The 17,852-nt window shown below is 50.7% G+C and overlaps 1 protein-coding gene across 7 annotated transcripts in view; it reads left to right on the forward strand.

The window, feature by feature from the left end:
• The window catches only part of GTF2H2C (GTF2H2 family member C), a 111,928-nt gene that overhangs the window by 19,853 nt on the left and 74,223 nt on the right, over window positions 1-17,852 (forward strand). For all 7 annotated transcript variants that reach the window (XM_075325157.1, XM_075325158.1, XM_075325154.1 and 4 more), the window contains 3 exons: window positions 6,550-6,600; window positions 7,348-7,402; window positions 15,556-15,661. In XM_075325157.1, coding sequence (XP_075181272.1) covers window positions 6,550-6,600; window positions 7,348-7,402; window positions 15,556-15,661 — 212 coding nt within the window. The remainder of the gene's footprint in view (window positions 1-6,549; window positions 6,601-7,347; window positions 7,403-15,555; window positions 15,662-17,852) is intronic.

A 17,852-nucleotide genomic window follows, 5' to 3' on the forward strand; every position in this document is an offset into this window, starting at 1 on the left:
TCACCATCCCTAGTGGCTCTGGCTTGAAGTTGGAGCCAACACGGTTCTCTCTGCCTTGCAGGAGACCGGCCTCCATCCGCAGCCCTGGTGCAGGACCCTGCTGGAAGGAGCACTGGACCCCCATCCCACCAGGGACTGGACCCTGCGTCTCAAAGCTAAGTATAGAGACGTTATTCAGAGGGTCCTTTCTGCAATGTGGGGCACTTTTAATGTGGGGGACAGTGATGCTTGATAATGCTGCTTTTACTGTGTTTCCGGCCGGTTCCACGGTTTTTTACTGGGAACCGCGCCGATGTTGCCTGATTCTCGGCCGCATGTATAACTCTAGGCCCCGGCTTCAGCCGCGGCCTAGTTTTGTTTCGTTCCCCTGCATGTCAGACATGCAGGGGGACGCTGCAGAGCCGCCCGCCGGCCGCTCTGCACAGGGGAGGACACTCCTATCTGAGGAGATGATTCCCTCCCCTGTACATCTCCTTCGCCCTCCGATTCCCGCTTCTGGGTTAACCTCCGCCCCCCCCCCTCGCTCTGGCGCCATTTTCTCAGCGTCTTAGTACACTGGACGGCGCTGGCTGCTCTGCAGCAGAGGGAGGGAATATCTGGCTGGGGGTCCAGGCTGGAATCTGGAGGGCACACATATAGCGGCCTGATAAGTCACAACCTCTGGTTGTGCACTTTTATTCACTCTCAGGGCATGAAGGAGTTAATTCCTTAGCATAGAATCTCCTCCTCAGCAGCATGTCTCACTTGTAACCTTATATGCCTGAACCGACACACTGTAACGGTTCTTATGTGGTGGATAGTAGCAAGATGCCTCAGCCGGGATTCTTCCCAGGCTGAACCTCTGTCTTGGGTATTCTAGCCATTCCAGACAGAGCCCCCACCTCTGCAGCATGTCACAGAGCGAGACTGCAGGTTGTTTTTATTATCCCCTGCGGGTAGTCTCGTACGGCTATACATGGGAGCTCATTAATGGTCCCTCCAGCTGCTCCGGTTCGGGGGCTGACCCCCGTAGGAATCTCCAGGGGTCGGCTGTCCCGGCATCTGCTGAGCATGCAGCCCCCTTCTCAGGGCGTTTTCTGCTTCGCTCAGCAAAGCTCACAAGGGACTCTCCTTCTGGACACAGACCCCGTCCTCCTGACAGGGAGACGCAGGGTCCCCTGTCCTCCCCGTCCCGCAGCTCCGATTACGAGCTGACTCGCTGGACGAGGAGGATGTCTCTACCACGGGCTCGGACGATCCGTCCGTAGGTGACGCAGATGCGAATGATTGGATTACGTCCATTATTCTTTTACTGGACCTCCATACGCCTGATCAGGGAAGTGTTCCCCGCTGGCAGAAATGCATCAGTATGCTTTAAACATGACGAGGAGTGTGTTCTTTCACCACTCCAGTTTTCAGCCCGCTGCGTCCAAGCCCACAGCCTATCCTGCAGACCCCACAGCGGAGTTCTGCTGCCTGTCTCCCCCTCCCATCTGAGGTGGTCAAGGAGTGTACTCATCCGCCAAGGGTAGCCACTCCGGTGTCTAGACTTTCAGCCCAGATAGTTGTATCAGTGGCGGATGGCACCTCTATATGGATCCTACGGTACATTAATTTTGTACTGGACCTCAATCCGCCGGTGTTACCTTATCTAGGTGAACACAACGTGTGTTCCTTAACCTCTCCAGTTTTTCAGGCCCCTGGGACCAGCCAGGGTTCGCTCTGATCGCTTCCCATGAAGCGTGATTCTGAGGACTGGATTTCCCCTGTCCACCAACGGTGGTCAAGTAGTGGGCTCATTCACCTCTGGTGGCTCAGCCCGGGCCGTTATGTCAGTGCCTGATGGCTCCTCACTTACGGTTCTGCGGTCCGCCCGGTTGTCCTTTGGGCCAAGTCGGTATGAGGACGGCAGGAGCTTTCTTCCCCTCAGCTTACAGCAGTGCGGTTTTTTTGTACCTTCTCTGCTTCTCTGGAGGAGATGCATCCTCCCACAGGGACTCTATGCCAAAACGGTTGCCTGAACTTACAGACTTCAGTTCTATACCAGGTCTGCCATGCTGGACGCCGCACGGCGGTGATCTGGGCTCCCTTCCTCGCTATCCGCAGGCTCCTGTGGCTTCGGATTTGGAAGGCAGATGCCTCTATGGAGGTTCCCTGCTGGGCTCCCACTTGGAGAGACCAGTGTCCTCGGAACCAACTGAGTGAATTTAAGGAAGCTCTTGGCGGGAAGTGTTCTTCCTTGCCACAAACCTAAACCAGGGCACCTGTCCAGGACAGGAATCAGTTGAGGTTTCGGTGGTTTCCGTTCCTCCGTCTGATCGTCCTCTAGGTCAGCCTAGGTCCATAGAACCAAATAGCTCGAAGCTGCGTCTTCAGAAGGCCGCAGGAGATGCTGTCACTGAGTCAGCTTCCTCCGAGCTATTTAGCCACGCCAACAACCTCCTTGGTCGGTGGCAGGCTCTCTCCACTGGCGACGTAGGGTTCTAACACGTCTCCGTTCAGTGGGGGCGAGACTTTATCTCCCTTGGCTACAGGATGGACTTCTGTCCACCCGCCAAACAGTTTTTCTCTGTCATCTCCTCCCTGCTCCAAAGCCGCCACCTTCTCACAGGCCGTGGCATTTCTGGCAGGCCAATGGAGTAATTGTACCGGTTCCCGTCTGGGAACGGTTCTGAGATTTTTGCTTAAATCTATTCCTAGTCCCCGAAGAGGGCAGTGCTTCCGACCTGGATCTTTAGCTCTTCAAGCATAGCCAGGTGTGGCGTTTTCTCATTGAGTCTTGGTTTTGTTCCGTGTGTTTTTTTCACCGGATCAATCAAGACTCCATGGAGATTCCCTAGCAACCATCGGCATCAGAGATGCCTATCGGCAGGAGTCAATCGCAGTTTCACACCAGCGTTGACTGCGTTTTGACAATCGGAGTGGTCCAATTCGTGGCTCTTCCCTTGGGGTCAGACAAGGCTCCTCCAGTATCCTCATGGGGCAGCTGTGATCAGGGTCCTGCCCCCCTAGGGTTTGGCAGTGATCTTTGGCCCTGGACGGTTTTCTTGTTGGGTTTTCATCCAGTGCTGACTCTTAGCAGAGTGCTTCGTTCACTCTCGCCACTCTGACCTATCGGGTGGCTTGTCTTTCTGTGCAAGTCCACTCTGACCTCGAACCAGAGGTTCTCAGGGCGTCAATGGAAGTGGTTCCTTGCCCAGTTTTTCCTGCGTCCTCTGAGACTGGATATTTTCCGCTGTACTAGCGAACTCACTCCTCCCACGGGGTGGTGGCTTCGCCACTGACCAGGGGCTCGTTTCAGTGGTGGCTTCGGCCACTCTGTCTCAGGGGCGCTCCTTTTCTGGTCCGTTCCGGGTGATCCTCACCAGGATGCTAGCCTATCCGCCTTGGGAACAGTATATCTCCATCGTGGAGCGCAGGGCGCTTGGACTCTGTCCGAATCAGCCCTCTGGATCAATGTGCTGGAAATCAGGGCTGTATTTCTTGCCCTCTAAGCCTTCACCATCTGTGGGCGGCTAGGCACATTCGAGTCCAGTCGGACAACGTGACAGCGTTTTCCTACACCAGCTTCCAAGGCGGGACACTCAGCCGCCTGGCAATCATGGCGGCTCAACATCCTTCAGTGGACAGGGGACTCCTAGTCCACCGTATCCGCAGTCCACATGCTAGATGTGAAAACTACGAGGCAGGCTATTTCAGCTGTCCTACCGTGGTCCACAATCCTCAGGTTTTGCGGTAGCCACACTGGTTCATGTTTGATCCCAGCTTTGTCTCTTTACGAATTTCCCCCTCTACCTCTTGTCCAGAGTCCTGCGCAAGATCGGTAACGGGGGCCGTCGGGTCATTCTCCAGATTGACCCAAGCAGGCTTCGTACTCTGACCTGCTCCTTCTGTCCGTTGGGTTGCCTTCGCATCTTCCGGACCGTTCAGACCTTTTCTCAAAAGGTCCGTTTTTGCCCCGTCAGAATTCTGGATTCTCAGAATGACGGCGTAGCTCTTGAGTCCTGGATCTTAGCGACTTCTGATATCCTTCCTGAAGTCATCTCCACTATGACTCGAGCTCCAAAGTGTCCTTTGACCTTTTTTTGGCCTTGCCGACCCTCCTGTCCCTTGCACAGGCCGGTCTATAGCTAGGACTATCCCTCTTTAACGGACAGGTCTCGGCTCTGTCAGTATGTGCCAGCGGCGAATCGTCCGGCTGGCTCCGGTGCGCTCCTTTAAGGGCACATCCCACATCATCCGCCTTCCGGCGGCCTATGGAGACCTCGGACCTTAATCCGGTCCTCCCGGTTCCCGGAAACCCCCCTTTGCGCCATCTTCGGGAGGTTTCTTTGTTGTGTCTTTCACAGAAAGTACTCTTTCTAGTGGCTATCATTTCCCGCCAGAGAGTTCTGGCTGCACTCCCTCGGAGTCACCCCCTTTTTTTGGTCTTTTGCATCAAGACAAGGTGGTCTTCATCCGACTCCGGACTTTTTCCCTAAGGCGGTTACTGCTTCCACCTTATTCGGGGCAATTTTCCTGCCTTCCTTTTGTCCGGCTCCTATTCATCGCTTAAGAAAGCGTTGCATATCCTGGATCTGGTGCGGCCGCTCCGGATCTATGTGTCTCGCACCGCCGTTATTAGGCGGTGCACCTCTCTGGTGCTGACTGTTCGTCAGCGTAGCGGTCTCTCGGCATCTATGCCGACCCTGGTTCGTTGGCTTAGGTCGGCCATTTCCGAGACCTACAAGTGTACTCAGGTGCCTTCCCCGCCGGGGATCAGAGCACATTAGATCAGACCTGTCGGCGCCTTTTTGGGTTTTCAAGCACCAGGTTACGGCTCAGTAGGTCTGTCAGACTCCAGCTCGAATTAGTCTGCATACTTTTTCGAAGCACTACCCAAGGCATGCTCATGCTTTGGCAGACGCGGGCTTGGGCAGACGCATTTTTCCGGCGTCTGTCGCCCATTTGTGAAGTTAGGTTTGCCTGCTTCTCAGTGTCTGTTTATTCCCACCCATGGACTGCTTTGGAACGTCCCATGGTCTGGGTCTCCCATAAAGGAACGATAAAGAAAAAGAGAATTTTGTTTACTTACCGTAAATTCTTTTTCTTATAGTTCCGACATGGGAGACCCAGCACCCTCCCTATTGCCTGTTGGCAGGTTTCTTGTTCCGTGTGTCTTCACCGGCTGTTATTGTTGTAGACAGAGGTTCCGGTTCTGCCGGATTTTACTCCGTCTCTTCTTGTGGGTGGATATCCTCCTTCAGCTTTTGCACTAAACTGGCTAGATCTGGCTGGCAGGGGGTGTATATGCTAGGAGGGAGGAGCTACACGTTTTTGAGTGTAGTAACTTTGTGTGTCCTCCGGGGGGCAGTAGCATACACCATGGTCTGGGTCTCCCATGTCGGAACTATAAGAAAAAGAATTTACGGTAAGTAAACAAAATTCTCTTTTTTCTGGGAAAGTCATATTTTTAATCAAAATTTGCATGGTTCAGTATTATTTTCCCTTTGTTTTGCAGACATTAGCATGAGGGTTATCACATTGTCAGTAGAAGGAGAGGTTACAATCCCTGGATGACTGTTCTTTTGTGCTGCTAGAGACGAGATGGACAGGATGACATTATTGTAATCCATCATCCATATAATACATCATCAGTAGCAGAGCACTTTGCTGTGGAGGGAGGATATTATATACACCTCCCCTTGTCATTAAGGGTTAGGGTAGTGCTCATACTTCCTTGTGCACAATCAAGCTGTGTGCCCACGATCAGTGTTTGCAGTGTTTTAGACGTCGCATGCTTCAGCTGCGTTCAAACCGCTGCGTTGTACAGTACAAGCACAGTGGATGGGATTTATAGTAATCCCGTGCCCTCTGTGCTTGTTTTTTCGCAGCGAACACTGACCTGCGGTGCATGTTTCCAGACTGCAGCATGTCAATTATTTGCTGCGGAATTGCCTGCGTCTTCCGTGGGGAGAGCACAAGCGAGAGACCGCAGCGCACTGAACCCTGATCGTGGGTACAAGCAGCTGCGGTCTCCTGCGGAGGAGACGCGAGGCCCGCAGGTCAGGACCCGCTGCTTTCTGAATACAGCGAGTCCTGATCGTGGGCACATACCCTAATAATATTTTTCTGCTCTTCTCCCATTGTCTCCTATTAATTATAGCTGCAGATAAAGATCACACGTCCTACTGTCTGCTTGGGTTTTTTTGTATTTAATTACTTTTGGGCAAACAACCTTTTTTCCACTTTAGCTGAAATGCCTTGGTCAGTGTTTACGCTGGCATCTATAAGGTTAAACAGCCAGAATCAGATCTGTCCCTGGTACCAGCTCTTTTGGCAATGACACCTGCTGAGGATGGTGCGGGCACAGCGTCTGTGGCTTCCACGTCTATATGCCGTAGTTTGGTACCGTCCTTTCAACTTTTTTGCAGTTTGATTAAATGAGTGATCTGTTTTGTTTACACTTTCCCTTTACACTTTCCGTATTTACAACCTTATTATTAACAGTGTGCAAAATCCAATGTGTTAATTTGTTTAACATTCATCAATCACAAGTAATCACATTTTTTTATTTTTCTATATCTTTAGTTGCTGGAGTATTTTGTGGATGAATACTTTGATCAAAACCCTATAAGTCAGGTACTGCATTTACAATGATGTTTTCTAACTTTGCCTGAAGCCTTAAAAGGGGTGTTCTCAAGTTATTAAATTGCGTTAATTAGTTAGACAGCATGGAAATAAGCAAGTTTGCAATGAACTTTCTTTTTTTCTATCTTCTGTCATTCTACCTCAATGACAGCTTTTATCTTTCGTAGTGTACAGCTGTTTTCCTTTGGAGCTTGGCTATTAGTGCCTGGTTGAGTGGGCGCAGTAGTTACATTTCAGGAGAGAGGTTAACTTGTAACATACCAGTCAGTTCTCTCTAGGCCATTGATTTTTGTTCAGCAGTTGTCGGCTCTTGTCCTTCCCTCTTAATTCCTGAAGAGCTGCTCTCATCAATCCTGTAGAATCACAGACCTCACCCCCCCCCCCCCAAACACCCAGTGTACAGATCTGCTCTCACTGTATTGAGTTTTGTGCTTTATACATTACTAATACTACAGATCTGCTATTCACGAAAGCTGTCACTCAAGAAGTGCCCGGCCTGCCAGAAACCAGGAAATGAGGAGACTGCAGGGTTGTGAGCTGCTAAAGAGAGAGTTTAGGAATACCCCTTTAATTTGCAGATATAGCAAAGCAGTTTTTTCTATATTTTTATATGCGTTACCTTTTTATTGAATTATGTTGTGGTTTAGTCTCCACTATCATATTTACCAGACAATTTTGATTCTGTATTTTCTGTTTCACATTGAATTGTGTTTTATCTTTTTATTTTCTTTAATGTAGATTGGTCTCCTTATCACAAGAAATAAAAGGGCTGAAAAGCTGACAGAGCTTGCTGGTAAGATCTGCATGTATTTATCCTGTTGGGTTATTAGAATGTGTTTCTTCGGCGCTCTATTGGGAGACCCAGACGATTGGGGTGTATAGCACTGCCTCCGGAGGCCACACAAAGCAATTACACCAAAAAGTGTAAGGCCCCTCCCCTTCTGGCTATACACCCCCAGTGGGATCACTGGCTCACCAGTTTTCTGCTTTGTGCGAAGGAGGTCAGAGACGCCTGTGAACCCTGCCCCGGTGACGGGGACAGACTTTGCAGTGTTTGCTGATAAAATGTCTGAGGCTATGACAAAAATCCTGGAGACCTTGCAGGCCAGGCCAGTTCCTCAGACCATGGACACTGCTGTGGCTATGCTCTCTAGTCCCCCTCAGTTGGAACTAATCCGTACTTCAAGGGGGTCTCAAGCATCACAAGCTGAAGTCTCTGACTCAGATGACAGTCCCAGGCAGCCTAAGCGAGCTCGCTGGGAAAGACCCTCGACGTCATCACACTGCTCAGGGTCTCAGCGAGAAGAATCTCTCTGTGATGAGACTGAGGACGGTGATCAGGATTCTAATCCTGAGGCCCCTCTCAATCTGGATGCCCCTGATGGTGACGCCATGGTTAATGACCTTATATCGGCGATTAATAGACTGTTGGATATTTCTCCCCCAGCTCCTTCAGCAGAGGAGGCAGCTGCACAGCAGGAGAAGTTCCATTTCCTGTATCCCAAGCGTAAATTAAGTGCTTTTTTGGACCACTCTGACTTCAGAGAATCAATCCAGAAGCACGACGCTCATCCAGACAAGCGTTTCTCTAAGCGTTCTAAGGATACCCGTTATCCTTTTCCCGCTGAAGTGGCCAAACGCTGGACCCAGTGCCCAAAGGTGGATCCCCCAATTTCCAAGCTTGCGGCTAGATCCATAGTCGCAGTAGAGGATGGCGCTTCACTTAAAGATGCCAACGACAGACAGATGGACCTTTGGTTGAAATCTGTCTATGAAGCTATCGGCGCGTCGTTTGCTCCAGCATTCGCGGCCGTGTGGGCACTACAAGCTATTTCAGCTGGTTTAGCACAGGTGGATGCTATCATGCATCCAGCAGTGCCACAGGTGGCGTCCCTAACTTCGCAAATGTCTGCGTTTGCGACCTATGCTATCAATGCTGTCCTAGAATCTACGAGCCGTACCTCTATGGCGGCCGCCAATTCTGTGGTTTTGCGCAGAGCCTTATGGTTAAAGGACTGGAAAGCAGATGCTGGTTCCAAAAAATGCTTAACCAGCTTGCCATTATCTAGAGACAGACTGTTTGGTGAGCCATTGGCTGAAATCATAAAACAGTCCAAGGGTAAGGACTCTTCCTTGCCACAGCCCAGAGCAAGTAAACCTCAACAGAAAAAGTGGCAGTCGAGGTTTCGGTCCTTTCGAGGCTCGGGCAAGCCCCAATTCTCCTCGTCCAAAGGGACTCAGAAAGGGCAAGGGAGCTCAGATTCCTGGCGGGCTCACTCACGCCCCAGGAAAGCAAATGGAGGAACCGCTTCCAAGGCGGCTACCTCATGACTTTCGGCCTCCTCCCTCCGCATCCTCGGTCGGTGGCAGGCTCTCCCGCTTTTGCGACATTTGGCTGTCACAGGTCAAAGACTGGTGGGTAACAGACATTTTGTCTCGCGGGTACAGAATCGAGTTCAGTTCTCGGCCTCCACTTCGGTTCTTCAGAACCTCCCCACACCCCAACCGAGCAGATGCCCTGCTGCAGGCGGTGGACTCTCTAAGAGCAGAAGGAGTCGTGATCCCTGTTCCCCCTCTGGAACGGGGGCGAGGATTTTACTCCAATCTCTTTGTGGTTCCAAAAAAGGACGGCTCCTTCCGTCCTGTTCTGGACCTAAAACTGCTCAACAAGCATGTGAACGCCAGGCGGTTCCGGATGGAATCCCTCCGCTCAGTCATTGCCTCAATGTCCCAAGGAGATTTCCTAGCATCAATAGACATCAAAGATGCTTATCTCCACGTGCCGATTGCTACGGAGCACCAACGCTTTCTGCGCTTCGTGATAGGAGACGAACATCTTCAGTTCGTGGCTCTGCCATTTGGTCTGGCGACAGCCCCCCGGGTGTTCACCAAGATCATGGCAGCAGTGGTAGCAGTCTTGCACTCTCACGGACACTCTGTGATCCCTTACTTGGACGATCTACTGGTCAAGGCACCCTCTTAGGAGGCATGCCAACTCAGCCTGAATTTTGCACTGGAGACTCTCCAGGCGTTCGGGTGGATCATCAACTTCCCAAAGTCAAATCTGTCACCGACCCAATCACTAACGTATCTTGGCATGGAGTTTCATACTCTCTCAGCGATAGTGAAGCTTCCGCTGAGCAAGCAGCGGTCACTACAGACAGGGGTGCAGGCTCTCCTTCAAGGTCAGTCGCACTCCTTAAGACGCCTCATGCACTTCCTCGGGAAGATGGTGGCGGCAATAGAGGCGGTTCCGTTTGCGCAGTTTCATCTGCGTCCACTTCAATGGGACATTCTCCGCCAATGGGACGGGAAGTCGACATCCCTGGACAGGAAAGTCTCCCTTTCCCAGACGGCCAAGGACTCTCTGCAGTGGTGGCTCCTTTCCACCTCATTATCACAGGGAAGATCCTTCCTACCACCGTCCTGGGCGGTGGTCACGACAGACGCGAGTCTGTCAGGGTGGGGAGCAGTGTTTCTCCACCACAGGGCTCAGGGTACGTGGACTCAGCAGGAGTCCAGCCTTCAGATCAATGTTCTGGAAATCAGAGCAGTGTTTCTTGCCCTACTAGCCTTCCAGCAGTGGCTGGAAGGGAAGCAGATCCGAATTCAATCGGACAACTCCACAGCGGTGGCATACATCAATCACCAAGGAGGGACTCGCAGTCGGCAAGCCTTCCAGGAAGTCCGGCGCATTATGATGTGGGTGGAAGCCACGGCCTCCACCATATCCGCAGTTCACATCCCCGGCGTAGAAAACTGGGAAGCAGACTTCCTCAGTCGCCAGGGCATGGACGCAGGGGAATGGTCCCTTCACCCGGACGTGTTTCAGGAAATCTGTCGCCGATGGGGAAGGCCGGACGTCGACCTAATGGCGTCCCGGCACAACAACAAGGTCCCAACATTCATGGCACGGTCTCGCGATCAAAGAGCTCTAGCAGCAGACGCCCTAGTGCAAGATTGGTCGCAGTTCCGGCTCCCTTATGTGTTTCCACCTCTGGCACTCTTGCCCAGAGTGCTACGCAAGATCAGATCCGACTGCAGCCGCGTCATACTCGTCGCTCCAGACTGGCCGAGGAGGGCGTGGTATCCGGATCTGTGGCATCTCACGGTCGGCCAACCGTGGGCTCTACCAGACCGACCAGACTTACTGTCCCAAGGGCCGTTTTTCCATCGGAATTCTGCGGCCCTGAACCTGACTGCGTGGCCATTGAGTCCTGGATCCTAGCGTCTTCAGGCTTATCCCAAGGGGTCGTTGCCACCATGAGACAGGCTAGGAAGCCCACGTCTGCTAAGATCTACCACAGAACGTGGAGGATATTCTTATCCTGGTGCTCTGCTCAGGGAGTGTCTCCCTGGCCATTTGCATTACCTACCCTTCTTTCTTTCCTCCAATCTGGGTTAGAAAAAGGTTTGTCGCTCGGCTCCCTTAAAGGGCAAGTCTCGGCGCTATCCGTCTTTTTTCAGAAGCGTCTAGCACGACTTTCTAAGGTGCGCACGTTCCTACAGGGGGTTTGCCATATAGTTCCCCCGTACAAGCGGCCGTTAGATCCATGGGATCTGAACAGGGTACTAGTTGCCCTCCAGAAGCCGCCCTTCGAGCCTCTGAAGGAGGTTTCACTTTCTAGACTATCACAGAAAGTGGCTTTTCTGGTAGCGATCACATCTCTTCGGAGAGTGTCTGAGCTAGCAGCGTTGTCTTCCAAGGCTCCCTTCCTGGTCTTCCACCAGGACAAGGTAGTGCTGCGCCCCATTCAGGAGTTTCTCCCGAAGGTGGTATCCTCTTTTCATCTTAATCAGGATATCTTTTTGCCTTCGTTTTGTCCTCATGCAGTTCATCGGTATGAGAAGGATTTACATTTGTTGGATCTGGTGAGAGCACTCAGAATCTACATTTCCCGCACAGCGCCCCTGCGCCGTTCGGATGCACTTTTTGTCCTTGTCGCTGGTAAGCGCAAGGGGTCGCAGGCTTCTAAGGCCACCCTGGCTCGATGGATCAAAGAACCAATTCTTGAAGCCTACCGTTCTGCGGGGCTTCAGGTTCCATCAGGGCTAAAGGCCCATTCTACCAGAGCCGTGGGTGCGTCCTGGGCATTGCGACACCAGGCTACGGCTCAACAGGTGTGCCAGGCGGCTACCTGGTCGAGTCTGCACACTTTCACCAAACATTATCAGGTGCATACCTATGCTTCGGCGGACGCCAGCCTAGGTAGAAGAGTCCTGCAGGCGGCAGTTGCCTCCCCGTAGGGGAGGGCTGTCTTGCAGCTCTAACATGAGGTATTTCTTTACCCACCCAGGGACAGCTTTTGGATGTCCCAATCGTCTGGGTCTCCCAATAGAGCGCCGAAGAAGAAGGGAATTTTGTTACTTACCGTAAATTCCTTTTCTTCTAGCTCTTATTGGGAGACCCAGCACCCGCCCTTTTGTCCTTCGGGATTTTTGGTTTGTTTGCGGGTACACATGTTGTTCATGTTGAACGGTTTTCAGTTCTCCGATGTTACTCGGAGTGAATTTGTTTAAACCAGTTATTGGCTTTCCTCCTTCTTGCTTTTGCACTAAAACTGGTGAGCCAGTGATCCCACTGGGGGTGTATAGCCAGAAGGGGAGGGGCCTTACACTTTTTGGTGTAATTGCTTTGTGTGGCCTCCGGAGGCAGTGCTATACACCCCAATCGTCTGGGTCTCCCAATAAGAGCTAGAAGAAAAGGAATTTACGGTAAGTAACAAAATTCCCTTCTTTGTTATTCCTTCTAGCCCAACACTTCCTTGCCTCCCCAAATAAACCGCCTCTTGCTAGTTCCGTTCAATACTTTGAACCATCTCATCGCCATTCTAAAGAGCGCTTTACCCGCCCCCGTTGTTTGTGCGTCACGGGCAACTCGTTGCCCGTGGCGAACAATATCGCTAAGGCGCGTCACACATACTTACCTTCCTAGCGATGTTGCTGTGGGCAGCGAACAACCTCTTTTTTTTTTTAAGGGGGAGGTTCGTGCGCCGTCACAGCGACGTCACACAGCGGCCCGCCAAAAGAAGCGGAGGGGCGGAGACCAGCCGTATTAACGACACGCCTACCTCGTTGCCTGAGGATGCAGGAACGCTGTTGTTCGTCGTTCCCGGGGTGTCACACGTAGCGATGTGTACTGCCTCAGGAACGACAAACAACCTGCGTCCAGCACCAGCAACGATATTTTGGAAATGAACGACGTATCAACGATTAGGGAGTATTTTTGATCGTTAGCGGACACTCGTAGGTGTCACACGCAACAACGTCGCTAACGAGGCCGGATGTGCGTCATGAATTCCGTGACCCCAACGATATCTCGTTAGCGATGTCGTTGTGTGTAAATGGCCTTAAGACTCCTCGACTCCTTTTTTGTTGCCAAATGTTCCTTATTTCTACTCCTTTTGGAAATTTTCAAAAGTTAATTCAGTTTTACCACTGGATCAATATAGCAGGACTGATCTTTAGACTAAAGGAACACTCAGATTGGGAACGGAGACCACATAAGCACCTGCATATTTGGAGCTTTTGGCTGTTTAGCAAATTATGTATCCCCAGCTCATCTAATGAGAATCCAAAGTAGCTCCACAAGCCACTTGCCATTACTTGACTCTTCATCTCTTCAAGAGGTTGCTCTATTTTCAATGTCCCTATCCTTTCCATTTCTAAAGAATTGGAGTATCAAACCTCAAGCAGCCACTTTTGCCACTGATAAAATCTTTAAGCACTACTACGTTATTTCCTTTTTTCCTAAATAGTGCAACCTGGCTACTCACCCTCCTATTGGAGTATCCAGTTTTCCCTTTAGGGTCAGCACACACTGCGAGTAATACGGAGTGAGTGGAATGCGATAAAAAAAAAATCGCATTCCACTCGGACCAATATTACTCTATGTGGCCGCTCACATGAGCGATTTTTTTTTTTTTTTTTCTCAGCCACCAATTGGACCGAGAAAACGGTTGCAGCATGCTGTGGGTGCAATGCAATCCTGTTTCACTTGCACCCATTGAAGTCTATGGGGGCAAGAAGAACATTGCATTGCACTTGCATTACACCGGTGTAACGCGAGTGCAGCGCGATTCTCACATCAGCCAGCAATGTAGGAGATAGGGAGATAAATCCCGCCCTCCCCTCCTATCCACAGCTGTGATCCGCACCACAGTCACATGACACTCGGCTCCCACTGTGCTGCGAGCGTGAGTTGAGTGTCATGCACGGACTCGCACAAATCCCCGTGTGGCCTCAGCCTTAGTAGAATGTGTTTCTTTAGTTATTTTCAGTTCAGATACCGTGTTCATGTAGTCCCTTATTGTTATTACTGTAATTATAAATGCCATTAATTTTCATTTGAACGTGTACTTCATTAATTCCTATAACAAGCATTCTGTGAAGACCAACTTAAATGGTTTAAGCAAAGGGAGAAAAAAGGAACAGCACTCACCGGTAATTGCTGCGAAGTATTCAGGTTTATTTCATGGTCGGAGGATACATGCTTCGGCGTTACAGGGAGGGAATGAGGATGGTTAGCACAAAAAGACTACGGCCGTTTCGCCCCTGTAGGTGGGGCTTCGACGGGTCTTACTGGTAAGACCCGTCGAAGCCCCACCTACAGGGGCGAAACGGCCGTAGTCTTTTTGCTTTTTGTGCTAACCATCCTCATTCCCTCCCTGTAACGCCGAAGCATGTATCCTCCGACCATGAAATAAACCTGAATACTTCGCAGCAATTACCGGTGAGTGCTGTTCCTTTTTTCTCCCTTTGCTTAATGTCTCATGCTCTGATGCTTTTGGAACAAGCACCCCGTAGCTGTATTCAGCATAGTCCGACCTGGAAGTTTTCTCTTGTCACAGCAGAGATCAATAGCACCGCGTGTGCTTTCTGCAACTAGCCACTGGTTGTTTGATGTGGACAGTCCTCAGTGGAAGTAGTGCCCCGCAAATCCTTCTTGTTATTACTGCAACTTAAATGGTTTGTCCACTACTTGCCATCCCCTGCTTAGTCAGTTCATTGTCCCATAGATAAAAAACTATGAATAATCGCCTCCTGCAGCTGCTCTGTTCCTGCAAAGTTGATGCTGTTATTCCCAGTTGACCATGTGATACTGTTGTTTTGACTAAAGGCAGCAACAACAGCGGTCACTTGACACAACAATGTCACGTGACCTGCCAGGAATAGCAGCTACAAAAATCAGTTTAAATGGTGCCTCTGCGGGAGGAGAATATAGCTTGTTTTCTGTAGGGGCCTCAAGTCATTAAAGGGGTTGTCCACTATTTAAATATTGATGACTTATCCTTAGGATAGATCATCAATGTTTGATCGGCCGGGTTCTGACAACCCGCACCCCTGCCGATCAGCTGTTCTCTGTTCTCGGTGCAGCTGCAAGTGGTCGGCAATGCTCAGTTCTGGACCTCCTCTGTGTGCTGATAGTGGCCTAAGCTGTGTACTGCACATCCACCTCCTATTGATTTGAATGAGAAGTGGATGTGCACTACCCGGCACAGCCACTATCAGTACGCAGCCATGGCCCCTGAGGTGGATGTGCATTTCCGGCCACCTGGTGCCGCCACTGGCACCAAGAATAGCTGATTGGGGGGGTTGGTCCCTGGCGATCAGACATTGTTGACCTATGCTAAGCTCTTCTGATAGTTTTTTATTACAGGGATTTATTCTCATTGCTATTTTAAGAGTTTGGAAGAAGAGATTTTTTTTTTCTCCTATGATGAGGAAAATTGTATTTTGTCTGATAGTTTTTTGTGTTCCTTCGGATCAACATTAGAGGACAGTAGGATAGTAGGCAGAATTGGATGAACTTTTTTCAACATTGTTGTAACTATGAAATATCTGACCCCTAATAACTGCCCTGCATGCATGCAGATCATATTCAGACAGTGAAGTTAATGAAGGCGCTTCCTAATGAGATTCTTTTTTTTCTTTGTATTTCTCTAGGTAACCCCAGGCAGCACATAACAGCGTTGAAGAAAGCGGTAGACATGACCTGCAGCGGGGAGCCGTCTCTCTACAATTCTCTCAACCTTGCGCTGCAGACACTAAAGTCAGTATCTGTTTATGTACTGTAACATCAGCAACAAATCTGTAGGAATAATCCTTTATCTACACAATCTTCTGTCCCACATTGACAAACGTTTCCCTTTGGCGCTAGATTTCTATCTGCAACAGTCCACTGCAAGTTAATGAACATGATTGGGTTCATGGGACTATTATGATTTCAATCAAAGCAAAAATGGCCCCTAAAAATTATTATATCTTTTTATTTAATCCGCCCTGTGTTTTTGTTGGCTGATATCTTGTTATAACTAATTTAGCTACTAAATTCATTTTTTTCATATCACTGAACGAGGATGGTACATACTCATGTCTTGTTAGTTTGACTGCATATTATTCTAAAATAACACTGCAAAATAAGCTTCACAAGATCGTGTGGCTGCAGTAGTGGGGAGTCGACACAGCTGGACTCCCCATAGAGAAGGCAGAGAGTTTATTACCATCTCTGCCTTCTTGATCACTGTTTTACACAATGCTGAATAACACTATGTAAACAATATAGGAAGTGCTGACAACACTTCCGCCTCCTGTCCCATTGATCAAGTGATTACCTGGTGTCTGGCGGAAGCAGGAGCAAGATCAATTCTGGGTGGCCAGGGGGATTAATTGGCATTGCATCTTTGCTACTATATCAGCCCCACTCATGAGGAAAATCAGCAATATATAAACTAAAAAATAAGAACAAATAAAAAATGTCAGTGACAGTCTAAATTGCTGTTGGGCCCCTTTCACAATAAAACATTGGCCAATACACAAAGGAAAGGAAAACACAATTTAAAATGTTTCTCTAAGGCTATGTGCACATACTGCAGATTTGGTGTAGACATTTTCAGCAGCAAATCTTAATGTTTTGGCAAAAAACTGCACCGCGTCAAACACTGGATCCCTTTAGGCCAGGGGTGGGGAACCTTTTTACTGCCGGGGGCCATTTGGAATTTTCTACCAACCTTCGGGGGCCGCACCAAATGATCAACTTTGAAAACGACCAGGCTATATTTGGTCAAACAATTAATTAACTCACCCCTAATGTGGTGCCTGGAGCCGCTGTGATGTTCGGTGATATTGATCATTTTGTTTCTCACAACTGCTTTTCCAGGTTTGTCTTGGTCTGGAGAGGCTGGGGGCATGCACATCCCAGGAGAAGCTGGGGCATATACATCACAGAAGACACTGGGGCGCATATACATCACAGGAAACATTGAGGCATATACATCCCAGGACAGGCTGGGGCGTATACATCACAGGAGGAGCGTATACATCACAGGAGATGCTAAGCATGGACAGCACTAGTGGCGGGCACAGACAGCACTAGTGGCGGGCACAGGCAGCACTAGGCGGCGGCACAACGGACAGCGCTAGGCGGCACAACGGACAGCGCTAGGCGGCACAACGGACAGCGCTAGGCGGCACAACGAACAGCGCTAGGCGGCACAACGAACAGCGCTAGGCGGCACAACGGACAGCGCTAGGCGGCACAACGGACAGCGCTAGGCGGCACAACGGACAGCGCTAGGCGGCACAACGAACAGCGCTAGGCGGCACAACGGACAGCGCTAGGCGGCGGCACAAAGGACAGCGCTAGGCGGCGGCACAAAGGACAGCGCTAGGCGGCGGCACAAAGGACAGCGCTAGGCGGCGGCACAAAGGACAGCGCTAGGCGGCAGCACAAAGGACAGCGCTAGGCGGCAGCACAAAGGACAGCGCTAGGCGGCAGCACAAAGGACAACGCTAGGCGGCAGCACAAAGGACAACGCTAGGCGGCAGCACAAAGGACAGCGCTAGGCGGCAGCACAAAGGACAGCGCTAGGCGGCAGCACAAAGGACAGTGCTAGGCGGCAGCACAGAGAGCGCTAGGCGGCAGCACAGAGAGCGCTAGGCGGCAGCACAGAGAGCGCTAGGCGGCAGCACAGAGAGCGCTAGGCGGCAGCACAGAGAGCGCTAGGCGGCAGCACAGAGAGCGCTAGGCGGCAGCACAGGGAGCGCTAGGCGGCAGCACAGGGAGCGCTAGGTGGCAGCACAAAGCACTGACAGTGACAGCACAGAGAGCACTAGGTGGCAGCACAGAGAGCACTAGGTGGCAGCACAGGGAGCACTAGGTGGCAGCACAAAGCACTGACAGTGACAGCACAGAGAGCACTAGGTGGCAGCACAGGGAGCACTAGGTGGCAGCACAGGGAGCA

This window comes from Anomaloglossus baeobatrachus, chromosome 1 (assembly GCF_048569485.1).
Source record: "Anomaloglossus baeobatrachus isolate aAnoBae1 chromosome 1, aAnoBae1.hap1, whole genome shotgun sequence".
Classification (NCBI taxonomy): Eukaryota; Metazoa; Chordata; class Amphibia; order Anura; family Aromobatidae; genus Anomaloglossus; species Anomaloglossus baeobatrachus.